General features: G+C 48.0%; 1 protein-coding gene across 9 annotated transcripts in view; it reads left to right on the top strand.

Annotated features, from left to right (window-relative positions):
- The window catches only part of ENTPD1 (ectonucleoside triphosphate diphosphohydrolase 1), an 80197-nt gene that overhangs the window by 25682 nt on the left and 32456 nt on the right, over nt 1-22059 (top strand). For 2 of the 9 annotated variants that reach the window (XM_075934437.1, XM_006119855.4), the window contains exons 2-3: nt 9020-9153; nt 10600-10717. The exons of 1 other annotated variant lie outside the window; for it this stretch is intronic. In XM_075934437.1, coding sequence (XP_075790552.1) covers nt 9020-9153; nt 10600-10717 — 252 coding nt within the window. Of the gene's footprint in view, nt 1-300; nt 904-6699; nt 6805-7705; nt 7833-9019; nt 9154-10599; nt 10718-22059 lie in introns of those variants that run through there. 6 more of the 9 variants (XM_025182982.2, XM_075934438.1, XM_025182984.2 and 3 more) reach the window with 6 other exon arrangements.

Here is a 22059-nt window from a genome sequence, read left to right on the forward strand (position 1 = left end):
TACTTTGAGAGGAGGAGGGGGGAGAAGGTTAAGAATGAAACAGCTACGTTGGGAATGCTCCCTTCTTCCCCACATATGCTAGCCATAACCATCAGGGTCATTGTGCTTTCTCTGCAGGCCAGCAGTCACAGAGGGAAGACCACATAGGGGAACTCCACACAGGAAAGGTTTAGTGACCAGTGAGGGGATACAGAGCACTGGCCAGACACACATCCCTTCTCTCTTCATGTAAGGGATGCAAAAGGGCTCCATGGCATACTATGACAGGCCAGGTGAGCAGCTGCTCAGTGCTGAATGGTGGAAAGAGTTATTTTTCCCTGGTACCTAATAGATTTCTTGTGCACAGTCCATTTACTCAGGCTTTGCATGGGGCTGGGAAGGAGGTCAGTGTATCTGCGGTCCCTTTTACTCCATGTAGACAAGCTGGGAAGGGCTTTCCAGGCTGCTCTCTAATGGTCTGAGCCTGATTTAGTGGGAAAGTGTCCAGATGGAAGGAATGTGGTTGGTGCTGATGCTGTGAATGGAGAGATTGTCAGAATGTCCTGGCTGGGTCACAGGGAAGTCCTGTCTGTAACCTCTATGACATCACTTCATCAGAAACAAACTGTCTCCTTGCTGCCAGTACACACAAAACGTGGGATTCCATGCTGAGCACAAAAGCCCCAGTATGCCACTTCTAGGCTGCACGATCTGCTAAAGGGGCGTGGGAGGGAGAGCCTGTGTGTTGATTGTTCCTTCATTTCAGGAAATGGGGCCTCTTGGCTTTTGCATTTACAAGCATCCTTGGGCTTGCAGGATTGCTGCAGCCTCTCTACTCAAGTCTCCGATGATGTACGTGGACACCATGATCCTTACACCCTGACCTCCACAGCAGTTAATAACAGAGCGCCAGTATCTGCCTAGGTGAGCAGCAGTAGTTCATAGTTCCTGGAGAATCAGACAGTGCTGTTAATTTTGCCTTGGGACATGTGGGATCCTGCCCCACTTACAAAAGAAAAGAGAGAAAAGCCGCCTAACATTAATCTTTCTGACGGACGGCAGAAAAAGGAGCAATGGGCTCAAGTTGCAGTGGGAGAGGTTCAGGTTGGATATTAGGAAAAACTCTTTCCCTAGGAGGGTGATGAAGCACTAGAATGGGTTACCTAGGGAAGTAGTGGAGGCTCCATCCCTAGAGGTGTTTAAGTCTCGGCTTGACAAAGCCCTGGCTGGGTTGATTTAGTTGGGATTGGTCCTGCCTAGGGCAGGGAGCTGGACTTGACCTTCTGAGGTCTCTTCCAGCTCTATGGTTCTATGATTCTGTCCCAGACCCAGGCCCCAATTACAGCCTTGAATGCAACAGAAGGGTCCAGGGACAGTGGTTGCCCAAGTATGTGCTCAGTAAAATGGTTGCAGCAGTCACAGGATAGCAATAGCAGGGGTATAGCATACGGTCTGACAGTGAGCATATGCTTCAGAGCGGTAGCCGAGTTAGTCTGTACAGGATACACTTAAAAAACAAGAAAAAGTCTGGCAGCGCTTTAAAGACTAACAAAACATGTAGATGGTATCATGAGCTTTTGTGGGCACAGTCTGTTTCTCAGTCAGACCGTGCCCAGCCCACGGAAGCTCATGATACCATCTACATGTTTTGTTAGTCTTTAAAGCACTACCAGTCTTTTTGTTGTTTTTTAAGTTTATAGTGAGCATATGGCGAGGCTGAATTGCTGCACTCCATTTCCCTGACTTAGAGCCATGGTGGGTGTGCAGCCTCCTGAGCCACAGGTAACCCATCGTCGGGTTCTGACTGAGAAACAGGCTTGTTTCTTGCAGACACTGGATTCATGTAAACTGTGTAAGCAGGGTCTGCAGCTGGGAGTGGGATGTGCAAAAGGAGTTGAGCACAACATCATGCCGCACGTACATGACCCTCAAACTTTCAGGGTGAGATCTAGAAAAATTGCACTCTCAGAGATGGAAGATGGGCGACATCATCTTCAGGAGCTGGCTGCAAATGGCATCATTTCCAAATCCCGCAGCCCATACGCCTCACCCATTGTGGTAGTCCATAAAAAGAATGGGAAAATTCGGATGTGTATCAACTGCTGCACCCTAAACAGCTGTACTGTGGTTGACCAGTACACTATGCCTTGAGTGGAAGATGCCTTAGACTAGCAGTCTCCAACCTTTTTAAGCACAAGATCACTTTTTGAATTTAAGTGCAATGTAAGATCTACCTCAAATCCAAATACCCTTGATCTGCCTCCTTCGTGCCCCTTCTCTGAGGCCCTGCCCCTGCTCACTCTGCCCTCCCTCCTTCTCCCCCCCCCCCCCATTTTCCCTCCCTTTCACCAGGCAGGGGCACAGGGTTGAGGTCTTGGACTAAGAGATTGGGAGTGTGAGAGGGGCTCTGAGCCGAGCCTGGGGCCAGCATCGTGCATGTGCCACGCACCCGGGGGCGGGGCCGGCCCAGATTGTTTGGCGGGCGCACATAAATAGCCCGGTGGGTGCCATGGTGCCCACGGGCACCACTTTGGGGACCGCTGCCCAAGACAATACCTGCACAGTGAGCTCATTAAGAGGACTGGACATGCAGAGACCTTGGGAGTCAAGCAGCAAGTGCTGCCCTTGGAAGAACTCTCTCTGAAGCAGCATTAGGAAAGGCCAGGTGATGACTAATTGGCTGCATGAGGGGGATAAATAGGAGATGTCTTGCAGAGGGACCCCGGGTTTTCCTCTTGTCCACAGAAGCCTGGCTCCACCCCTCCCCTATCTCACTCACCTGGCCAGTGCAGTTAGGGGGAGTAACTTTTGGTAACAACAAGACGGAGTGTGCGTGTGTGTGTGTGTGTGTGTGTGTGTGTGTGTGTGTGTGTGTGTGTGAGAGAGAGAGAGAGAGAGAGAGAGAGAGAGAGAGAATGCATGAGTGTGAGGTGTCCTATGCATATGATAAATATTGATTAATCTATGTATGTTCAATAAATGTGGCGTGTTGCCTTATCCCTCTGAAAAAGATCCTGGGTGCTTCTTTTAAGCACAAGATGGGGAGGGGGCTGGAAGATTTGTGGGGGCAGCTCAGGGCAGAGGGTGATAGAATGAGGGCAGGAGGGGTCAATTCAGGGCACAGGGTCTGATGAGGGGGGCTCAGGGTAGGGAGGTGGGGGAGCAGGAGGTAGTGGGTGCAGAACTCAGGAGGGAGCTGGAAGAGATTACTGGGCTTACAAGAGAGACTATGCTGTGCTGACGACTCCTCCCAGGGGGACAGAGCTTCGCTTTCCCGGGACTCCCTGTGCCCTCCCACCACCCCGCAGGACGGCATCGCGGAGGTAAGTTGCTGGGGTGCAACAGTCCCTGCTGCGCAGGCAGCTCGCACGCCAGCTGTCTGGGGAGGGGGAGTACAGTCGCACACTTCCCAGAGATGCTGCAGGATTGCCAGGTACTGGCCCCAGCTGTCCCTTTCCCCTGCCCAGACCCCCCACAAGTACCCTGCCCCTACCAACACTGTCACCAGAATCCAGTGCCACCCTGTCCCCAGCACCCTGCCACCCACCATAGCACCCAGCACTACCCTGTCCCCGGACCTAGCTCCCTGCCACCCAGCACCACCCTGTCCCTGGACCCAGCACCCTGCCAACTGTGCCAGCATCCTTGGGACCGCATTAGTGAGGCTTGGGGTTTTTGGTATTCTTTTTTTCATCTCACTTGTGTGGCCCCAACTGACTTTTCTGTGGGTCAGTGACCCCTGACTCAAAACAGGTTCCCTGCCCCTCTCATATATAAAGACAATGTTGAAACCATTTGAGTTTGACATATTTTATTTAAAAATGAAGCCTGGCCAATATACCCCCAATTAGGGCCAAATCTCTATCTCACTGCAGCATCATAACACTCCTGCACCACCTGACCCCAAATCTGAGTCTATCATACACTGGAACCCCCTGTCCTGAGCCTCTTACATCCCCAGACTCCTGCATCCCCACATCCTCAGCCTTCTGCCACAACAGTCCTGCACCATCCACACATGGTAAATGTGTGTCCTGAGCCCATCATACTCCCAGCCTCCCTGCCCCTGAGCCCCTCATACACCCCAGCCCAAACTCCTGCACCCTCACAGCCACAAGCCTGTGGCTTGCTCTCAGCACCCAAACCCTCCACCTGACCTCAACACTCTCCAGCCTGCAACCCCGTCCCCGAGCCAGCATCCCCTTCTCCTGCACCCAAATTCCCTCCCAGAGCTTGCACTTCTCACCATTTCCCACACCCAAATCCCTCGTTCCCACCCCAGAGCCTGCACCTCCGGCTCAGCCCAGTGAGAGAGTATAATGGCTGGGGATAGCAGGTGAGGAGAGGAGGGGAACAGAGAGGATGGGGCCCCAAAGGGGTGTGGTCTTGGTGAAGGATTGTGATTTTAATGTATTGGTGGGTTCCTTTTTGTTGTTGTTTTGTTTTTGTTTTTTGCTCAACAAACCTAGGCATAGGGGCACCAGTTTAATAATCTCACGTAGGGCACCATAAATCCTAAGGATGGCCCTGTCCACAGCCATCGGAAATTGCTGAGATTACTATGAACAGAGAGAGCTATTTGCAATGGAAGTTGTCAGGAGTCAGAGTCTACATCAGGGGTGCCCAAACTTTTTTCAAAGAGGGCCAGATTTGATGAAGTGAACATGCGTGAGGGCCGACCATTTTGCCTGACATTCTTTGAACCATTAAAATTAAATGCAAATTAACTATTTTATGCAAAGTTTATTGCAAACAGCATACTTTTCATTTCGTCACATGGATGACAAATCTAAACAGGTGTTAAATCACTCTGCCTTTCATATCTGAAGGCCAGATGAAAAAAAATCCAGGAAGCTGAAATATATGTCAGGAACATTGTAAAGTACATTACATATTATTGGTAATAAAGGTTGTCTGTCAACTTTTAAGTTAAAAAAATATGAACAGGAACATAACACCAAGTATACATATTGTGTCCAAATATATTTATAACTGATTTAGACCAACTGACATTAACTGAGATTTTACAATGTATTCATCTCAATACATATGGATTCGTTGGGGGCCATAAAAGATAGATATTGCCAAATTACCTGTGGGGCCGTATTAAACTGGAACACGGGCCGCAATTGGCCCCCGGGCCGGACTTTGGACATGCCTGGTCTACATGAATGTGTTGCAGAAACTCTGGTTCTACTACCTGAGAGTGTGTCATCTGCCTCAGTGGGTGTGGCCAAGTTTCCCCTAGTCCCATAAAGTTTGTTTCCAGCCACCAGTCCTGTTTCTCAGTGTTCTGGGCTGTTATTTACCTCTAATTTACCCGAAAATATGTTCTAAGAGCCCAGCAAGCAGCAGAAGTATTGGTAATGCTTTTAGACAATATTGACTTCCTATGGTTCAGCAAACTCCCTAATTTGACACCGGTCAGTCCCAAGGATTCCAGACTAGAGAAATTCAACCCGTAGAACTATCTTGAGATTACCTTCAGCTGGTTTGCTCCAGATAGCAACTTTTCACTGCAAGTTGCTTTTCATGGGCTCCTTTGTGGTATATCTTGGCCAGTTTTGCAGTTATGCTTGCTCAACTTGCAGTTTCTCAATTAACACTCTGCTAGCTGCTGAAAGGTCCCATTTAAAGTTTATATAATTTATACAAAGTCTCCCCATATTCTTTGATGCTCCTTGTATTAGAGGATTATAGAATGTAATGTCACTTCAAGAACTGTTCTCCAGCAGCTGTGTACATTTTCCATTCAGCAATGGTAGGACCTGTGTGTATATGACTGAGCTGAGTTGGTGCATTATTAATCATACTTACATTTCTGATTATTCCACTGTGTGATCAAGTGTCCTTCGAGTGCACTGTTTCTGTATGTGGTATGGACATCCCGTCCCTTGGAGGAGGATAATCAGAGGTGTGGACATTGCCCCTTCAGCAATCTCCCTTAGTCCCTGAAAACAAACCCTCGCTCTAGGGTAGTGCAGCCCAATGGCTAAAGTAATAGGGTAGCCCTTCATTCAGGGAGGTACGGCCTGACAGCCAGGGTCCATAAGGGGTAGTCCTTGGTTCAGAGCAAACTCAGTCTAGTGACCACAGTCAATATGGGGTAGCCCTTTAGCTCAGGGCTGTACGGCCCAGCAGCCAGAGTCTATAAATTGAGGGTTGGGGCCAGTCACCCTGGTAGGGGGACTCGAGCCCACCCTACTCCACTGTGTCCTGACCCAGGGCCCTGTGAGCAGTAGAGCGGTCTGCCACTCTCTTGGGGGGGAATCTGGCCAAAATATGCCGAGTTTATCTGGGTGGGAGAGAGCGCTCCTGCACCGTCCCTGGGTCACTTCCTACTGGTGCTGGTGGGATGGTATCCCATGTAGTGGCTGGGTCTTCTGGTTCCGCATCTGCTGCCTCTCCCTGGAGTTGCCCTGGGCTGTGTGGCAGTAGTCTCCTGGGTCTCTGGCTTCTACTGTTTGGGTCACTGGCTGGTGAAGCCCTGGAATGCCGGTTGAAGGTTCTTCTCCTTCAGTGGCCAGCCCAGAGTGAGCTGCTCTGCTGACTTTTATGCTGCCCCAGCCTTTGGAACATGCCTAGTCTGGGTGAGGGGTGGGACTTCCTCCGCTCACAAGGTTTTAACCCTACCTGCATCGGTGGGGGTCATGTATCCCCTGTCGCACTGTATCAAATGCAAGATGCCTTTTTCACGCCTAGTTTTCTGGTTTGCTTTAGGCATGGTGTGTTTTAGACTTTCCATGGCTGTTTAGTGGGAATGTGTCTGCGCGGGGCAGGGAGACCACAGTTGCAGCAAGAGCCCCTGCTGATCAGTGATTTCAGGTATTTGTACTTGATATTTGATGGGGCTTTCTTATCTGCTCTAAGTTCTTGGCCTATAAGCTGAGAGGGACAATCCTGCTTTCCCTGGCCAGTTCTTGGTTCTGGCTCATTTATTTGAGAGCAGTGAAGTCCTTGTGATAGAATCACTCATCAACCTTGCCAGCGTCATTATTGCTGATAATTAACTTGGAGCCAGAGAAACCATTGGATCCTGTTTGTTCTGGACCTGATCCAACAGCTGGACTACTGCTGAGAGGGCCAGCAGAATCTTCTGCAAACACACAGAGACCAAAATTAGAAGCAAAGGCAGGGATGCCTGTACAATGTGGGCTGGGCTCTGATTTCTGGGTTGGGGATGGAGTGCTGGATGCCTATCCAACTGGATTGGATTCTAACAGTGGGTCCAGAACAGGGTAATGTACCAGCTGTGTCCATGTATGATGCTGTTTCACTTATGCTGGCAGTGCAGGAGGAAGAAAAGGCCAAATTTCCAGCATTGTGGGGTTGCTGAGTGGCCGTGGGTCAGCAGTTCACACCGGCCTGTATTCTTAGGGTGCCCAGATGGGCTGTATGCTATAAGGAAGCCCCAGTGCCTCAGTCATCTCAACAGCAGTGGGTGCATGGCTGAGCGGTGTTGGCAGGGTTCAGCACAGTCTTAAAGAGTTTATGTGAACAGATTGTTCCAGGGCAGCTCAGACTCGGTCAGCAGAGCACTTGGCAACAAGGTGTTGCCTTACAATGGAGAAGCAGCTACTGAGGAAAGCCCAGCAGCTTCTACCTCCACAAGGGCTGTCCCACCCCTAAGAGGAGGGTTAACAGGCCTATCACCTGCTCTGTGACACCAGCCACCAGTCACAAGCCACCAGCAGGACCAACTCAACCATGGTCTGGTGCAGAGCCAGGATACTCTTCCGTGAGATACTGGAAGTGGGAGGAGATGGGCCCAGGTGAATCTGCAGAAAGGAGCTCACTTTGATTTAATGGTGCTCAGTGTCCACCTCAAAGGAAATAAGGTGGGAGAGCATGAGGTAGGGGAAAGTGACTGGACACAATCATGGGAATGGGAATGGGGGAGATGACTGGACCCAGGATCGGGGCAGGGGAATAATGATTGGATCCAGACTGGGAGATGGGGTGGAGAGGGAAGGCGACTGGAGATGGGATTAGGTGGGGGTGAAGTAACTTGAGTGTGAGGGGGCAAGATGACAATGAGGGATGGAGCACGGGATAGGGGGAAGGTAGCTGGAGATGGGATGTGGGTGTGGGGCAGGTGAGACTGGAATGTGGGGAAGGTGACAGGAGCCAGAATGGAGCTGGGAAGAGGTGAGGTGGCTGGAGCTGGGTTGGGGCTGAGGGTGAGGGAGGGGTGAAAGTGGCTGGAGCCAGCCTGGGGCTGAGGTAAAGGGTAATGCAACTGGAAGCAGGATCTCCATAAATAATTTCACTCTTTGGAAAAGGCTGCATGTGGAAGGGGGGTTGAGACCCCAGTCTGTACAGTGAGCTCAAGCCAGGGGAACTAGAATGTTTGTATTGCCCATCTATGTGTGTAGTGTTACATTAACACACACTTATATGTAATTTCTGGTGCAGGGGCAGATGACGATTTTGCGGGGCCCAGGGCAGCACAATTTTGCCGGGCCCCCCCTTTGACACGGCGCATGTGCGGTGGCGCCATGGCGCATGCACGGGGCTTCTTGAAGCACGGGGCCCAGGGCGGCCGCCCCTCTTGCCCTGCCCTATATCTGCCCCTGTTCTGGTGGGCAGAACATGTTTGAAGGTGCTCCCTTGGCTTGCTGCTGCCCATGCATTTTGTTGTAATCCACATTCGGTTAATGTGGCTTTGCAGTAATAGTCTCCTTTGTAGGCTCTAGATCAGTGTTTCTTGAGGCAGTTGGCAGTGTTTCCGCGGAGAACAGAATTCAAAATGGCCACCCTTAAAGGGGCAGGCAACCTTTTTTTTCCTCAATAACGTCTCCCCCGACCAAAATCTTTGGTGTTCCTCATAAAAAAAATGTATTATTTGGTGTTCCTCGATCTTAACACGTTTAAGAAACACTGCTCTAGATCTTGTCATGGCCTCTCCATGGGCAGACTAGTCAGACACCCCATGCTGCAGCAGAAAGAAGGAACGGTGCTGACTGTCCCATCCACTGCAATAGTTGTGGCTGTTACACCGAGTGTTTGGCAGGTTCTTAATGTCCTCTTTTTTTTCCAGTCACAGGTACCAAACCAAGGACATGCTGTCCTAGGAAATCCCTGCTCATCTTGGGGTTCCTCTTTGCTTCAGCGGCAATTGCATTAGTCGCGATGGCAGTGACTCAGAACAAGCCTCTCCCAAAGAATATTAAGGTATCTACTAAAATACTTTGAGGAAGTCAACAAGCATGTGGACAAAGGGGGGATCTGGGGGACATAGTGTACTCAGATTTCCAGAAAGCCTTTGATAAGGTCCCTCACCAAAGGCTTTTAAGCAAAGTAAGCTGTCATGGGATAAGAGGGAAGATCCTCTCATGGATTGGTAAATGGTTAAAAGACAGGAAGCAAAGAGTAGGAATAACTGGTCAGTTTTCAGTTCCCCAAGGTCCGTACTGGGACCAATCCTATTAAACATATTCATAAATGATCTGGAGAATGGGGTAAACAAGTGAGGTGGCAACATTTGTAGCTGATACATAAGAATGGTCATACTGGGTCAAACCAAAGGTACGTCTAGTTCAGTTTCCTGTCTTCCAGTAGTGGCCAGATGCCCAGAGGAAGTGATGGACCTATCCTCCATGAATGTATCTAGTCCTTTTTTGAACCCTGTTAAAGTCCTAATCTTCTCAACCTCCTCTGGCAAGGAGTTCCACTGGCCAACCGTGCGCTGCAAGAAGAAGAACTTCCTTCTGTTTGTTTTAAACTTGCTACCTATTAGTTTCATTTGGTGACCCTTAGTTCTTACGTTATGGGAGCAAGTAAATAACTTTTCCTAATTAACTTTCTCTACACCAGTCACAATTTTATAGACCTTTGTCATATCGCCCCTTAGTCTCCTCTTTTCTAAGCTGTAAAGTCCAAGTCTTTTTAGCTATATCTCCATGTCTTACAAGAGAGGATGGTTTAACAGAATAATGAAGAGAGAAGTTTTGTCCAAGATATCAGGAACAGGGGGAGGTAACAAATATCGTGAAACACATAACATGGCATATTCTAGTTGTTTATTTTGGGTTGGGGTACTTTGCCTTAATACTTTGTTCATCTAAGGGGACAGCAGAAATTCTTGGTGCTGACTGAGCTATTTCTTCCATAGGGCACTCGTGTTAGTGTACTGCTAACCACTGAACTAGGGTGCTTGGACTGTGTCTTGGCAATAAACCTGGCTGAGTGCCTGTGTTTCTGAACCATGCCTGTGGTCTTTCTTTATGAGTAACATGAAAGTGTCAAATGAATGGCTTGTAGTCTTGAAGTCTGCTAACCAGCTGTCTGCACAAAAGCTGAATAACCCACTGAAAAAACACATTTGTACACTGACTGATACCCCCACGCTTGGCCTAAGCGATTGCTTAGGGCTCTGAGCAACTCAAGGGGGCCACCCTGTTCATATTTTATTCTGAGAAATTGCCTGTTTTAGGCAATTGGAAGGGGAATGTTCCTGCTTAGGGCTCCCAATGGGCTAGCCCCAGCTCTGCTGCAGCTACACTCTCTAGTGCCCCTAGGAAGTGAAGAGGTTATTTTCCCATTTGTCCGCCTCCATTGACTATACTATTCAATGTCATGTATGTTGGTCTAGAGATGACTGGTTTGTTTTGTCCACAGTACGGGATTGTGCTAGATGCTGGTTCATCTCACACTAACCTGTATGTGTATGAGTGGCCAGCGGAGAAGGAGAATGACACTGGGGTGGTGCACCAAGTAGAAGTGTGTACAGTACAAGGTAAGCCATGAGAGAGGAAGAAGGGGGCAGAGGAGGGGTGATGCAGTGATAAACAGAGTGCAGGAAAAGGAGGGGATGATGAAAATTATCCAATACTTGTCAACTGGTACAGCTTCCAGCCTGCCATCAATCACTCCTCACCTGTGTAGAGACCAAAATGCCTCTCGGGTTTGGTTTTGTTAATACAGAAATCAACAATAAAATGACACAAAGCTAAACTCTGTTCTAAAACCTCCTCTAATGAAACATCAGTCTGGGAAAGTTCCTCAGATTTGTCACCTCAAATGAATGGCTCAAGTTTGGGAATCTCCCTCACATCCACAGCTGTGAAGACTCTTGGTTTCTGAGGACAGGACAAGGAGTAATGGGCGTAAAGTGCAGCAAGCGAGGTTTAGATTGGACATTAGGAAAAAATTCCTAACTGTCAGGGTGGTCAAATATTGGAATAAATTGCCAAGGGAGGTGGTGGAATCTCCCTCTCTGGAGATATTTAAGAACAGGTTAGATAGACATCTATCAGGGATGGTGTAGGCGGAGCTTAGTCCTGCCTTGAGGGCGGGGGGCTGGACTCGATGACCTCTCGAGGTCCCTTCCAGTCCTATGATTCTATGACTGAAGCAAAGAATTCATTTAGTTTCTCCACAATGACTTTATCGTCCTTGAGGGCTCCTTTAGCATCTCAGGCGGCCAGTGGCCCCACTGCTTGTTTAGCAGCTTCCTGCTTCTTAAAAATAATTGCTATTACTTTTTGAGATTTTAGGTAGTTGTTCTTCAAATTTGTTTTTGGCCTTCCTAATTATATTTTTACACTTCATTTGACAGAGTTATGCTCCTTTATATTTTCCTCACTAAGATTTAACATCCACTTTTTTAAACCATGCCTTTTGATCTCTCATTGCTTCTTTTATTTGGTTAAGCCACAGTGGTACTTCTTTGGTTCTCTTAAAATGTTTTAATTTGGGGTATGCATTTAAGGTGAGCTTCTATTATGGTATCTTTAAAAAGTTTCCATTCAGCTTGCAGTGATTTCACTTCTGGCACTGTACCTTTTAATTTCTGTTTTAACTAAACTCGTGTGTGTAGTTCCTTTCTGAAATTAAATGCCACAGTGTTGAACTGTTGTGGTGGTTTTTCCGTCACAGGGATGTTAAATTTAATTATACTAATGTCGCTATTTCTAAGGGTCCAGTTATATTCATATCTTGGACCAGATACTGTGCTCTACTTCAGACTAAATGAAGAATTGCCTCTCTTTTCATGGATTATAGAACCAGCTGCTCCAAGAAGCAGTCATTTAAGGAGCCAAGAAACTTTATTTCTGCACCCTGTCCTGAAGTGATGTTTAGCCAGTCAATATGGGGATAGTGAAATCCCTCAGTATTATTGAGGTTTTTATTTTTATAGCTTCTCTCATCTCCTTTAGCATTTCAGTCACTATCACTATCCTGGTTAGAATAGTGATAGAAATGTAGCCGTGTTAGTCTGGGGTAGCTGAAGCAAAATGCAGGACAATGTAGCACTTTAAAGACTAACAAGATGGTTTATTAGATGATGAGCTTTCGTGGGCCAGACCCACTTCCTCAGATCAAATAGTGGAAGAAAATAGTCACAACCATATATACCAAAGGATACAATTAAAAAAAAATGAACACATATGAAAAGGACAAATCACATTTCAGAACAGGAGGGGGATGCAGAGGGGGGAGGGGAAGGAAGGAAGGTAAGTGTCTGTGAATTGATGATATTAGAGGTGGGGAGAGTGGGATGAGATAGCTTCCCCAATTATCACCTCTAATACCATTAACTCACAAACATCCCACTCTCCCACTCTGATCAGTGCCACAGATCAGAGATTTTCAACAGCCGTAGTCAGCCAGACTGCACATGCGTGGTCAGCGTCTCGCGCCGTTCGCGCCCTTTGCCTGCTGCGTGTGGTCTGGCTCCTGCCAGTTCCTCTCAAATGTCCTGGGTCGTAGATGGAGCTCTGCTACTCTCCTCAGTCTGTCAGAAATAGTTAAAGTATTTAGTTAGAGTTTTATCATTAATTAGTTATTGTTAGTCGTAGTCATAGTTCTTATAGTTTGTTAAAGTTAAAAAAAAAATTTCCTGTCACACTCGCTTCGCAGACTAAGGCCGCAGCGAGAATGCATGGATTACCAGAGTTTTTAAAATGCGGCCACTGCCATTAGGCCATGCTAGCCTCAGATGGGCACTCATCGTACATACATTGTTTGGGTGAAGCCCACGTGCCCCCAAAATGCGCACACTGTTCAAGACAGGGAGACAGGGAGATGTGCCTGAGAGTGATATTATTCGACAAGGTGCTTCAATCCGCTGATACGTTATCACCGAAGGAAACAGTAGTGCCCCAAAAGTGCAGAGCGTCCTCCGCAGGGGCAGCTCCAACAAAAAAGATAAGGGCATCCCCAACATGCTCGTTACCAGCCACTCCGGTCAGTAGAGTTAGTGTGGGAGACAAAACGGGAACGTTCAGCACCACCTCTAGTGGTCTAAAGGCGGCCACGGCCTCAAAACAAAAAGGTACCGACCTCAGCACCAACAACTAAGGCACCGACCTTGGTACTGGATTCAAAGGCACTGACCTTGGCACCAACATCAAAGGCACCGATGGCACCCAGGGCTTGGTCGGCACTGGAAGCAGTGATGACCGGCGCACCTGCACAGAAGTTGACACCAACAATGTCGGCACCGCCAGCACTGACTATGGAGCTGCTAATGCGTCAAACAGCACCAAGGGGCAACGGCGCTGCCCTGATTCCGAGGAAGGCTACGACAAAGACTATCTCATGTCACATTTCACCTTCTCCATCACCAACTCTTTCTCCGCCACCGCCTCCATCACCACCGGCACTGAGCTTCCCAGTACCACACATGAGAAGCCACGGTCCTATTCTCCCTAACGAAAATCCCCATACTGCACAGCGAGACGTAAGGATAACAGATATTATGAGAGACGACTATCGCCTTCACCTTCACCATCTCCATCTCTCAATTTTCTGCATTCACCGACGTTGTCTCCTTGCTTGAGGTACTACAGAGGGAATAGGAGAGTAGTCTCCTCTAGGCAGTCCTTGCCCACCCAGTCAGTTCATTACTATGACTGCTATTCTAGACATTATTATGCAGACCATGACCATCACCATCACAGGTCATATCCCCATAGATGGTCCCTATGCTGCCATCGATCATATAGACAGCATTCCCTCTCCCCCTGGAGTGTCATCTACCTTCTACGCCACCTCAGAGCCCTGCACAGCAATCACACCATTTGAACCCTGAAGAGGGTCAGCTGTCAGAGGTGAAGGATCTGCAGCCTAATGCTTCCCCCACTGATCTTTCTTCCTCTTCGCCTGATGATGCGATAATACCGGGGTATGGGTCACTGCCTGACGATCTCAGGCAATTCCAAGATTTATTCAAGCGAGTTGCGGAGTCCCAGGAGGTTCAGCTGGCAGAAACACAAGGCAAGCAATCTCGTCTACTTAAAAACTTGCACACTCAACACCGAGCAAGAACAGTGCTCCCTATCAACAAAGCCATTATGGAGGCAGCAGAAGAAATTTGGCAGACCCCAGCTTCGGCTCCACCGAGTAAGCATTCTGATTAGAAGTATTTTGTTCTATCAAAGGGCCTGGAATTTCTGTCTAATCACCCACAACTGAGTTCCATTGTTGTGGATGCAGCACAACAAAGATCCAGAACACCGCGCTACAGGAACATGCCCTCCAGTAAGTTCAGTAAGAAGCTGGATGTTTTTGGCAGGAAGGTGTACTCCTCCGCAACATTATTACTTCGTATTTCCAACTATGCCACTCTTCTCTCCAACCATAATTTCAACAATTATGTGAAGCTTACTGAGCTCATGCAACATCTTCCAGAGTCTAAGAGACCACTGTTAAAGTCCATCGTACAGGAGGAGTATACATCCACAAGGGCCGGTCTCCAGATTGCCGTGGACGTAGCTGACACAGCTGCCCGCACCACAGCCACAGCGATTACTATGCGCAGGTCATCGTGGCTCATATCTGGACCTCCAGGGAAAGGTGGAGGACCTTCTCTTTGGGAAGCAAAAATTATTTGCAGACAAAACTGATGAGGTCTTACATTCGGGGAAAGACTCCTCCACGACCTTGCGAACATTAGGGATGTATACGCCCCCATACAGACGTACACATTATATTCCTCAGAGACATTTGTGATGGACCGGGCCGGGTCTGGGCACAGCTGAGGGCATCCGCTCAGGGCGAATTGCTCAAATTCGGGGCTTCTTACAGCCCCCCAACTGGAGACCTTCCCAAATAGGCCATACTGAGTCAGACCAAAGGTCCATCTAGCCCAGTATCCTGTCTGCCGACAGTGGCCAGCACCAGGTGCCCCAGAGAGGGTGGACCGAAGACAATGATCAAGCGATTTGTCTCCTGCCATCCCTCTCCAGCCTCTGACAAACAGAGGCCAAGGACACCATTTTATCCCCTGGCTAATAGCCTTTTAGGGACCTAACCTCCATGAATTTATCCAGCTTCTCTTTAAACTCTATTATAGTCCTAGCCTCCACAGCCTCCTCTGGCAAGGAGTTCCACAGGTTGACTACACGCTGTGTGAAGAACTTTCTTTTATTAGTTTTAAACCTGCTCCTCATTAATTTCATTTGGTGTCCTCTAGTTCTTCTATTTAGGGAACTAATAAATAATTTTTCTTTATCAGCCCTCTCCACACCACTCATGATTTTATATACCTCTATCACATCCCCCCTCAGTCTCCTCTTTTCTAAACTGAAAAGTCCCAGTCGCTTTAACCTGTCCTCATATGGGACCCGTTCCAAACAACTAATCATTTTAGTTGCCCTTTTCTGAACCCTTTCCAAGGCCAAAATATCTTTTTTGAGGTGAGGAGACCACATCTGTACACAGTATTCAAGATGTGGGCGTACCATAGTTTTATACAGGGGCAGTAAGATATTCTGGGTCTTATTTTCTATCCCTTTCCTAATAATTCCTAGCATCCTATTTGCCTTTTTGACCGCTGCTGCACACTGCGTGGAAGTTTTCAGAGAACTGTCCACGATAACTCCAAGATCTCTTTCCTGATTTGTCATAGCCAAATTAGCCCCCATCATACTGTACGTATAGTTAGGGTTATTTTTCCCGATGTGCATTACTTTACACTTATCCACATTAAATTTCATTTGCCATTTTGTTGCCCAATCACTCAGTTTGGTGAGATCTTCTTGGAGTCCCTCACAGTCTGCTTCTGTCTTGACTATCCTAAACAGTTTTGTATCATCTGCAAACTTTACTACGTCACTGCTTACCCCTTTCTCCAGATCATTTATGAATAAGTTGAAAAGGATTGGTCCCAGGACTGACCCTTGGAGGACACCACTAGTTACCCTTCTCCAATCTGAAAATTTACCATTTATTCCTACCCTTTGTTTCCTGTCTTTTAACCAGTTCTCAATCCAAGAAAGGACCTTCAGTCTTATCCCATGGCCACGTAAATTACACAAGAGCCTTTGGTGAGGGACCTTGTCAAAGGCTTTCTGAAAATCCAAGTACAGTCAGTCCCCGAGTTACGCGGATCTGACTTAAGTCGGATCCGCAGTTACGAATGGGGTTTTTCTTGCCCCGGAGGTTGGGAGTGGCGGGACGCCCAGATGCGCCGCGGTCCCGCCGCCCGCGTCCTCCAGGGCGAGAAAAGCTGCTCCGCGTCTCCCTGGTCTGCTGGGGGAGGAGTCCCCCCCAACAGACCAGAAAGACGCTGAGCAAATCCGCGGAACACGTGGGCAGCGGGACAGCCCAGACACGCCACGGCTGTCCCGCTGCCGGCGTCCTCCGAGGCTTTGCTCCCCATCTCCCTGGTCTGCTGGTCTGCTGCATGAATGCCATTCTGTCCCTTGGATGAATGCCCTTGGATGAATGCCATCCGGTCCCGGAGATTTGTTAATATTAAGTTTTCTATTTGTTCCAAAACCTCCTCTAATGACACTTCAATCCGGGACAGTTCCTCAGATTCATCACCCACAAAGGACGGTGCAGATTCAGGAATCTCCCCAACATCCTCAGCCATGAAGACTGAAGCAAAGAAATCATTTAGTTTCTCCGCAATGGCTTTATCGTCCTTGATTGCTCCTTTTATAGCTCGATCATCTAGGGGACCCACGGGTTTTTTAGCAGGCTTCCTGTTTCTAATGTACTTAAAAAACATTTTGTTATTTCTTTTTGAGTTTTTGGCTAGCTGTTCCTCAAAATCTTTTTTTGCTTTTCTTATTACATTTTTACACTTGATTTGACAGTGTTTATGTTCCTTTCTATTGATCTCACTAGGATTGGACTTCCACTTCTTAAAAGATACCTTTTTGTCCCTCACTGCTTCTTTTACATGGTGGTTAAGCCATGGTGACTCTTTTTTAGGTCTCTTGCTATGTTTTTTAATTTGGGGTATACATTTAAGGTGGGCCTCTATTATGGTATCTTTAAAAAGTTTCCATGCAGCTTTCAGGGATTTGGCTCTAGTCACTGTGCCTTTTAATTTCTGTTTAACTAACCTCCTCATTTTTGTGTAATTCCCCTTTTTGAAATTAAATGCCAGGGTGCTGGACTGCTGAGCTATTCTTCCCACCACAGGAATGTTGAATGTTATTATATTATACTATTCCCAAGCAGTCCTGTAACGGTTATATCCTGGACCTGATCCTGCGCTCCACTCAGGACTAAATCGAGAATTGCCTCTCCCCTTGTGGGTTCCTGCACCAGCTGATCCAAGAAGCAGTCATTTAAGCCATTGAGAAATTTTATCTCCGCTTCTCTTCCTGAGGTGACACGTATCCAGTCAATATGGGGGTAATTAAAATCCCCCATTATTATAGAGTTCTTTATTTTGGTAGCCTCTCTAATCTCCCTAAGCATTTCAATGTCAGTATCGCTGGTCAGGTGGTTGGTAATATATCCCTACTGCTAATTTCTTATTATTGGAGCATGGAATTACTATCCATAGCGATTCTATTGAACATGTTGATTCACTTAATATTTTTATTTCATTTGATTCTACATTATCTTTCACATACAGTGCCACTCCGCCACCCACCCGGCCTGCTCTATCCTTTCGATATATTTTATATCCCGGTATGATTGTGTCCCACAGATTTTCCTCATTCCACCAGGTTTCAGTGATGCCTATTATGTCAATCTCCTCCTTTAATACGAGGTGCTCTAGTTCACCCATCTTATTAGTCAGACTCCTAGTATTTGTGTACAAGCACTTTAAAAATTTGCCACTGCTTATTGTCTGCCCTTCCCTGATGCATTGGATTCCTTTGTATGCGGTTGTTTGTCTGCTCTGGCCCATGGTTTGCCCTCTCCCCTCGTCTTTTTCTGACTACAGCTTAGAGAATCTCTATCAATGGATTCTCCGCTAAGAGAAGTCTCCCTCCGATTTACGTGCATCTCCGCACCAATTGGCTTTCTCCCATCTCTTAGTTTAAAAACTGCTCTACGGCCTTTTTAATGTTTAGTGCCAGCAGTCTGGTTCCACCCTGGTTTAGGTGGAGCCCATCCTTCCTGTATAGGCTCCTCCTCCTCCCAAAAGTGTCCTCAGTTCCTAATAAATCCAAACCCCTCTTCCCTACACCATCGTCTCATCCACGCATTGAGACTCTGAAGCTCTGCCTGCCTACCTGGCCCTGTGCGTGGAACTGGAAGCATTCCCGAGAATGCCACCATAGAGGTCCTGGATTTCAGTCTCTTTCCTAGCAGCCTAAATTTGGCCTCCAGGACATCTCTCCTACCCTTCCCTATGTCATTGGTACCTACATGTACCACGACCACCGGCTCCTCCCCAGCACTACACATAAGTCTATCTAGATGCCTCAAGAGATCCGCAACCTTTGCACCAGGCAGGCAGGTGACCATACGGTTCTCCCGGTGTCAGCTGACGGTCAGGGCAGTGTGTATGTGCTCTACACCCGAGACTTTAACTGCTGAGATCGGGGTCCCTTGCAGCAGGCAACTTGGAGGAGGCTGACAGGTGCCCAATAAGTGTACAGGGAGAGCTTATTACACTTCAGATTTTAGCTGCTAGAATCTGTGATTCCTTCGCAGCGGGCAGCCTGGGGGAGGCTGAGAAGTGCCCCAACGGATCTGCCACCTGGGAGTGACACAGATCCAAATGCCCAAGCTCTCCCTATATCTGTCCCTTAAGACCGGCTGAAGTTCTTTTAAATTGTGCCTGGTTCTGTTACAGCAACTGAAGGAGTCAGGTTAAAGCTTAAACAGTTAGGCTGTGTCTACATTGGCCCCTATTCCATAATAGGGATGCAAATGTAGCGCTTTGGAATAGGCAAATCCGCGGGGGATTTAAATATCCCCCGCGGCATTTGCATTAACATGGCTGCCGCTTTTTTCCGGCTTGTAGATAAGCCGGAGAAAAGCGCCAGTCTGGACGCGATCCTCCGGAAAATAAGCTCTTTTCCGGAGGATCTCTTATTCCTACTTGAAAGGCTTATTGCCTTAATCTTTCTCTCCTCATATCTATGTTTTCAGCTTCTCAGGATCAGATGAGCCAGCATAGACTATGCTGATTTTATCGCTCCTTCTCTGTCCTGTATGCTTCAGGAACCTCAGAGAGGCAAAATAAGATGGATGAGATGGGGGGGGGGGCTGTCTGGCTACACCCGGTCATCACAAACCCAACTATCTATGTTTCTAATTATCGAATCACCCACTACTAACACCTGCCTCTTCCTAACTGGCATTCCCTCCCCCTCAGAGGTATCCTCAGTGCGAGAGGATACCACAACATCCTCTGGGAGGAGGGTCCCAACTACGGGATGGTTTTCCTCTGCTCCCATTGAATGCTCTGTTCCCTTGACTTTCATCCTCCTTAAAAGCACTGGGGCTCTCAGACTGGAGGTGGGACAGTACTACAGTGTCCCGGAAAGTCTCATCAACATAGCTCTCTACCTCCCTTAGCTCCTCCAGTTCAGCCACCCTGGCCTCCAAAGCCCGAACTCGGTCTCTAAGGGTCAGGAGCTCCTTGCATCGGGTGCACACATATGCCACCCACCCACAGAGCAGGTAATCATACATGTTACACTCAACACAGTAAACAGGGTAGCCCCCACTCTGCTGCTGGGCTTCTGTCTCCATTTTTCTAATGAATAAGTTTAAGTGTAAACTGGGATTCTTTTTAAACCTCTGGAATATAGATTATTCTAAGAGTTATGTTTTAAAGAAGGTCAGAAGTCACTAGTGCCCTCTAACCTCCCCCTCTAAACTTCCTCTCCAAACTCTGCTGTTAGCTGTTCCTGGTCGCTGAGTCACAGGCTTATATACCTCTGGTAGCCCTCCCCCTGACTGAGGCTCAGCCAATTAACTGAGGCTTCTAGATTTCAAACCTTTTAGAAGCTCCTTCAAACAAACAAACCAAACAGACAAACACAAGCTCAGCACACTGCAATTAACTCCCCCACACACAAACACACACTCCAGAGAGCCACTTACCACAAGGGTCCCGTCATTACTCCTCTTTTACCTGGAGAACTCCCTCTCCAAACTCTCCTGTTAGCTGTTCCTGTTCGCGCGCTCCCTGGTGTTATAATCTTTCCCTACCTAGACGATTGTCTCATAAAGGGACCATCATACAAAAAGACCCTTTATATGGTGGCACTGACAAGACAGACATTCAACTCCCTTGGGTTAATTATAAACGAGCAAAAGTCGACAACCAAACCATCTCAAACCTTACCTTTCATAGGGGCACGCCTACGCACTCTTTCATCTCGAGTTTACTTACCTATCAAGAGGTTCCGAGCTTTACCGGCCCTACTAGACATTCTCTTACATTACCCGACTACGTCAGTACTCACTTGTTAACAGTTGATGGGCCATATGGCCGCCACAACTTTCGTAGTCAACCATGCAAGGCTACATTTTCACTGCCTCCAATACTGGCTAGCATCAGTGAATGTCCCAGCGAGGCACAATCTTCACAGATTAGTGACCCCTTCAACCCACGTCTGCTAGTCCCTTGCCTGGTGGACCAAGCCACACAACTTCTTGAATGATGTCCCTTTCCACTGACCTCAGCCACCCAGGCAAATAACCATGGATGCCTCCCTCATTGGTTAGGGTGCCCATATGGACGGCAAATCAGTGCAGGGTTGTTGGTCACTATTGGAGATAACCCTTGTCACATTACCGAATTGGAGGGAAGCAGCCAGATCGCTGCTGCACCCCTAGGTGGGGGTGTGGGCCCCAGAAATTGGTATAAAAGGGAGCCATGTGGGGTATTGAATGGGAGCTTATTGTTTGCTGATCTTATGTACGCTATTTATGTGAGTGTAGAATGTCTGTGTGTGTAGGTAGGAATCTGTAATCTGTGTGGAAGCTGAATATTTCTCTGAATGTAGTTAAGCATGGCTATGGACAGGCTGATTAGCCAGGCCCTGTGGGACAATGGCACTTGATGAGCCAAGGACACACCTAAAGAATGGGGGCTGTCACCTGAGAGCAGCCAGCAGGAAACATAGAGATTGGCCTCTGACCAGGTGACCTGCTGCATACAAGAAGAGGCCAGGAAGGAGGTATAAAGAGGCCATGTGGTCGATGCCATCTTGTTCTCAGCTCAGCACTTCATCCCAGAGGCAGCATTGCAGGGATTGAAGAGCCAGGAAGACCTGTGAACCCATCCTGATGGTAGGATGTGCAACAAGAACTTTTAAACCAGCAGCTGTAACATCTCTGCTAGAGCCTGCATCGAGAACTGGGAGATTCGGTGCATGTAACGTACTGTACTTTAATAACCTTACTCTCAGGCTTTTCTTTCTTGTGATAATAAACCTTTAGTTTTAGATTCTAAAGGATCGGCTCAGCGTGATTTGTGGGTAAGATCCAGAGGGTAAATTGACCAGGGATCTGTGGCTGGTTTCTTGGAACCGGACAGGACTTGTTCGGGGTAGGTGGGATTGGGTGTTAAGACCCCCTACCTGTGTATGAGGCCCGGGGCCATCTGGGGCACGGATATTGCTGGGGTGTCGGAGGGGTTTTGCTCGTGAGGCTTCAGGCAGGCTGCTGAAGTGCTCGGTGGGACTGGTTTGTGGCCGGTTTGGAAAGGTCACCAGTCTGGGGGCTGTAAGGAGCCCCGGATTTGAGAAATTCACCCTGAGCGGACGCCCTCAGCTGTGCCCAGACACAGCCCGGTCCGTCACAACCCTTCATATAAATCTCCTGGAACTCAGGGCGGTTCACAATGCCTGCAGGCACTTCCACACTCACATAATCGGGACAACCACCAGGATACTTACTGACAATGTGGCAACTATGTAT

Source organism: Pelodiscus sinensis, chromosome 8, assembly GCF_049634645.1.
Source record: "Pelodiscus sinensis isolate JC-2024 chromosome 8, ASM4963464v1, whole genome shotgun sequence".
NCBI lineage: Eukaryota > Metazoa > Chordata > Testudines > Trionychidae > Pelodiscus > Pelodiscus sinensis.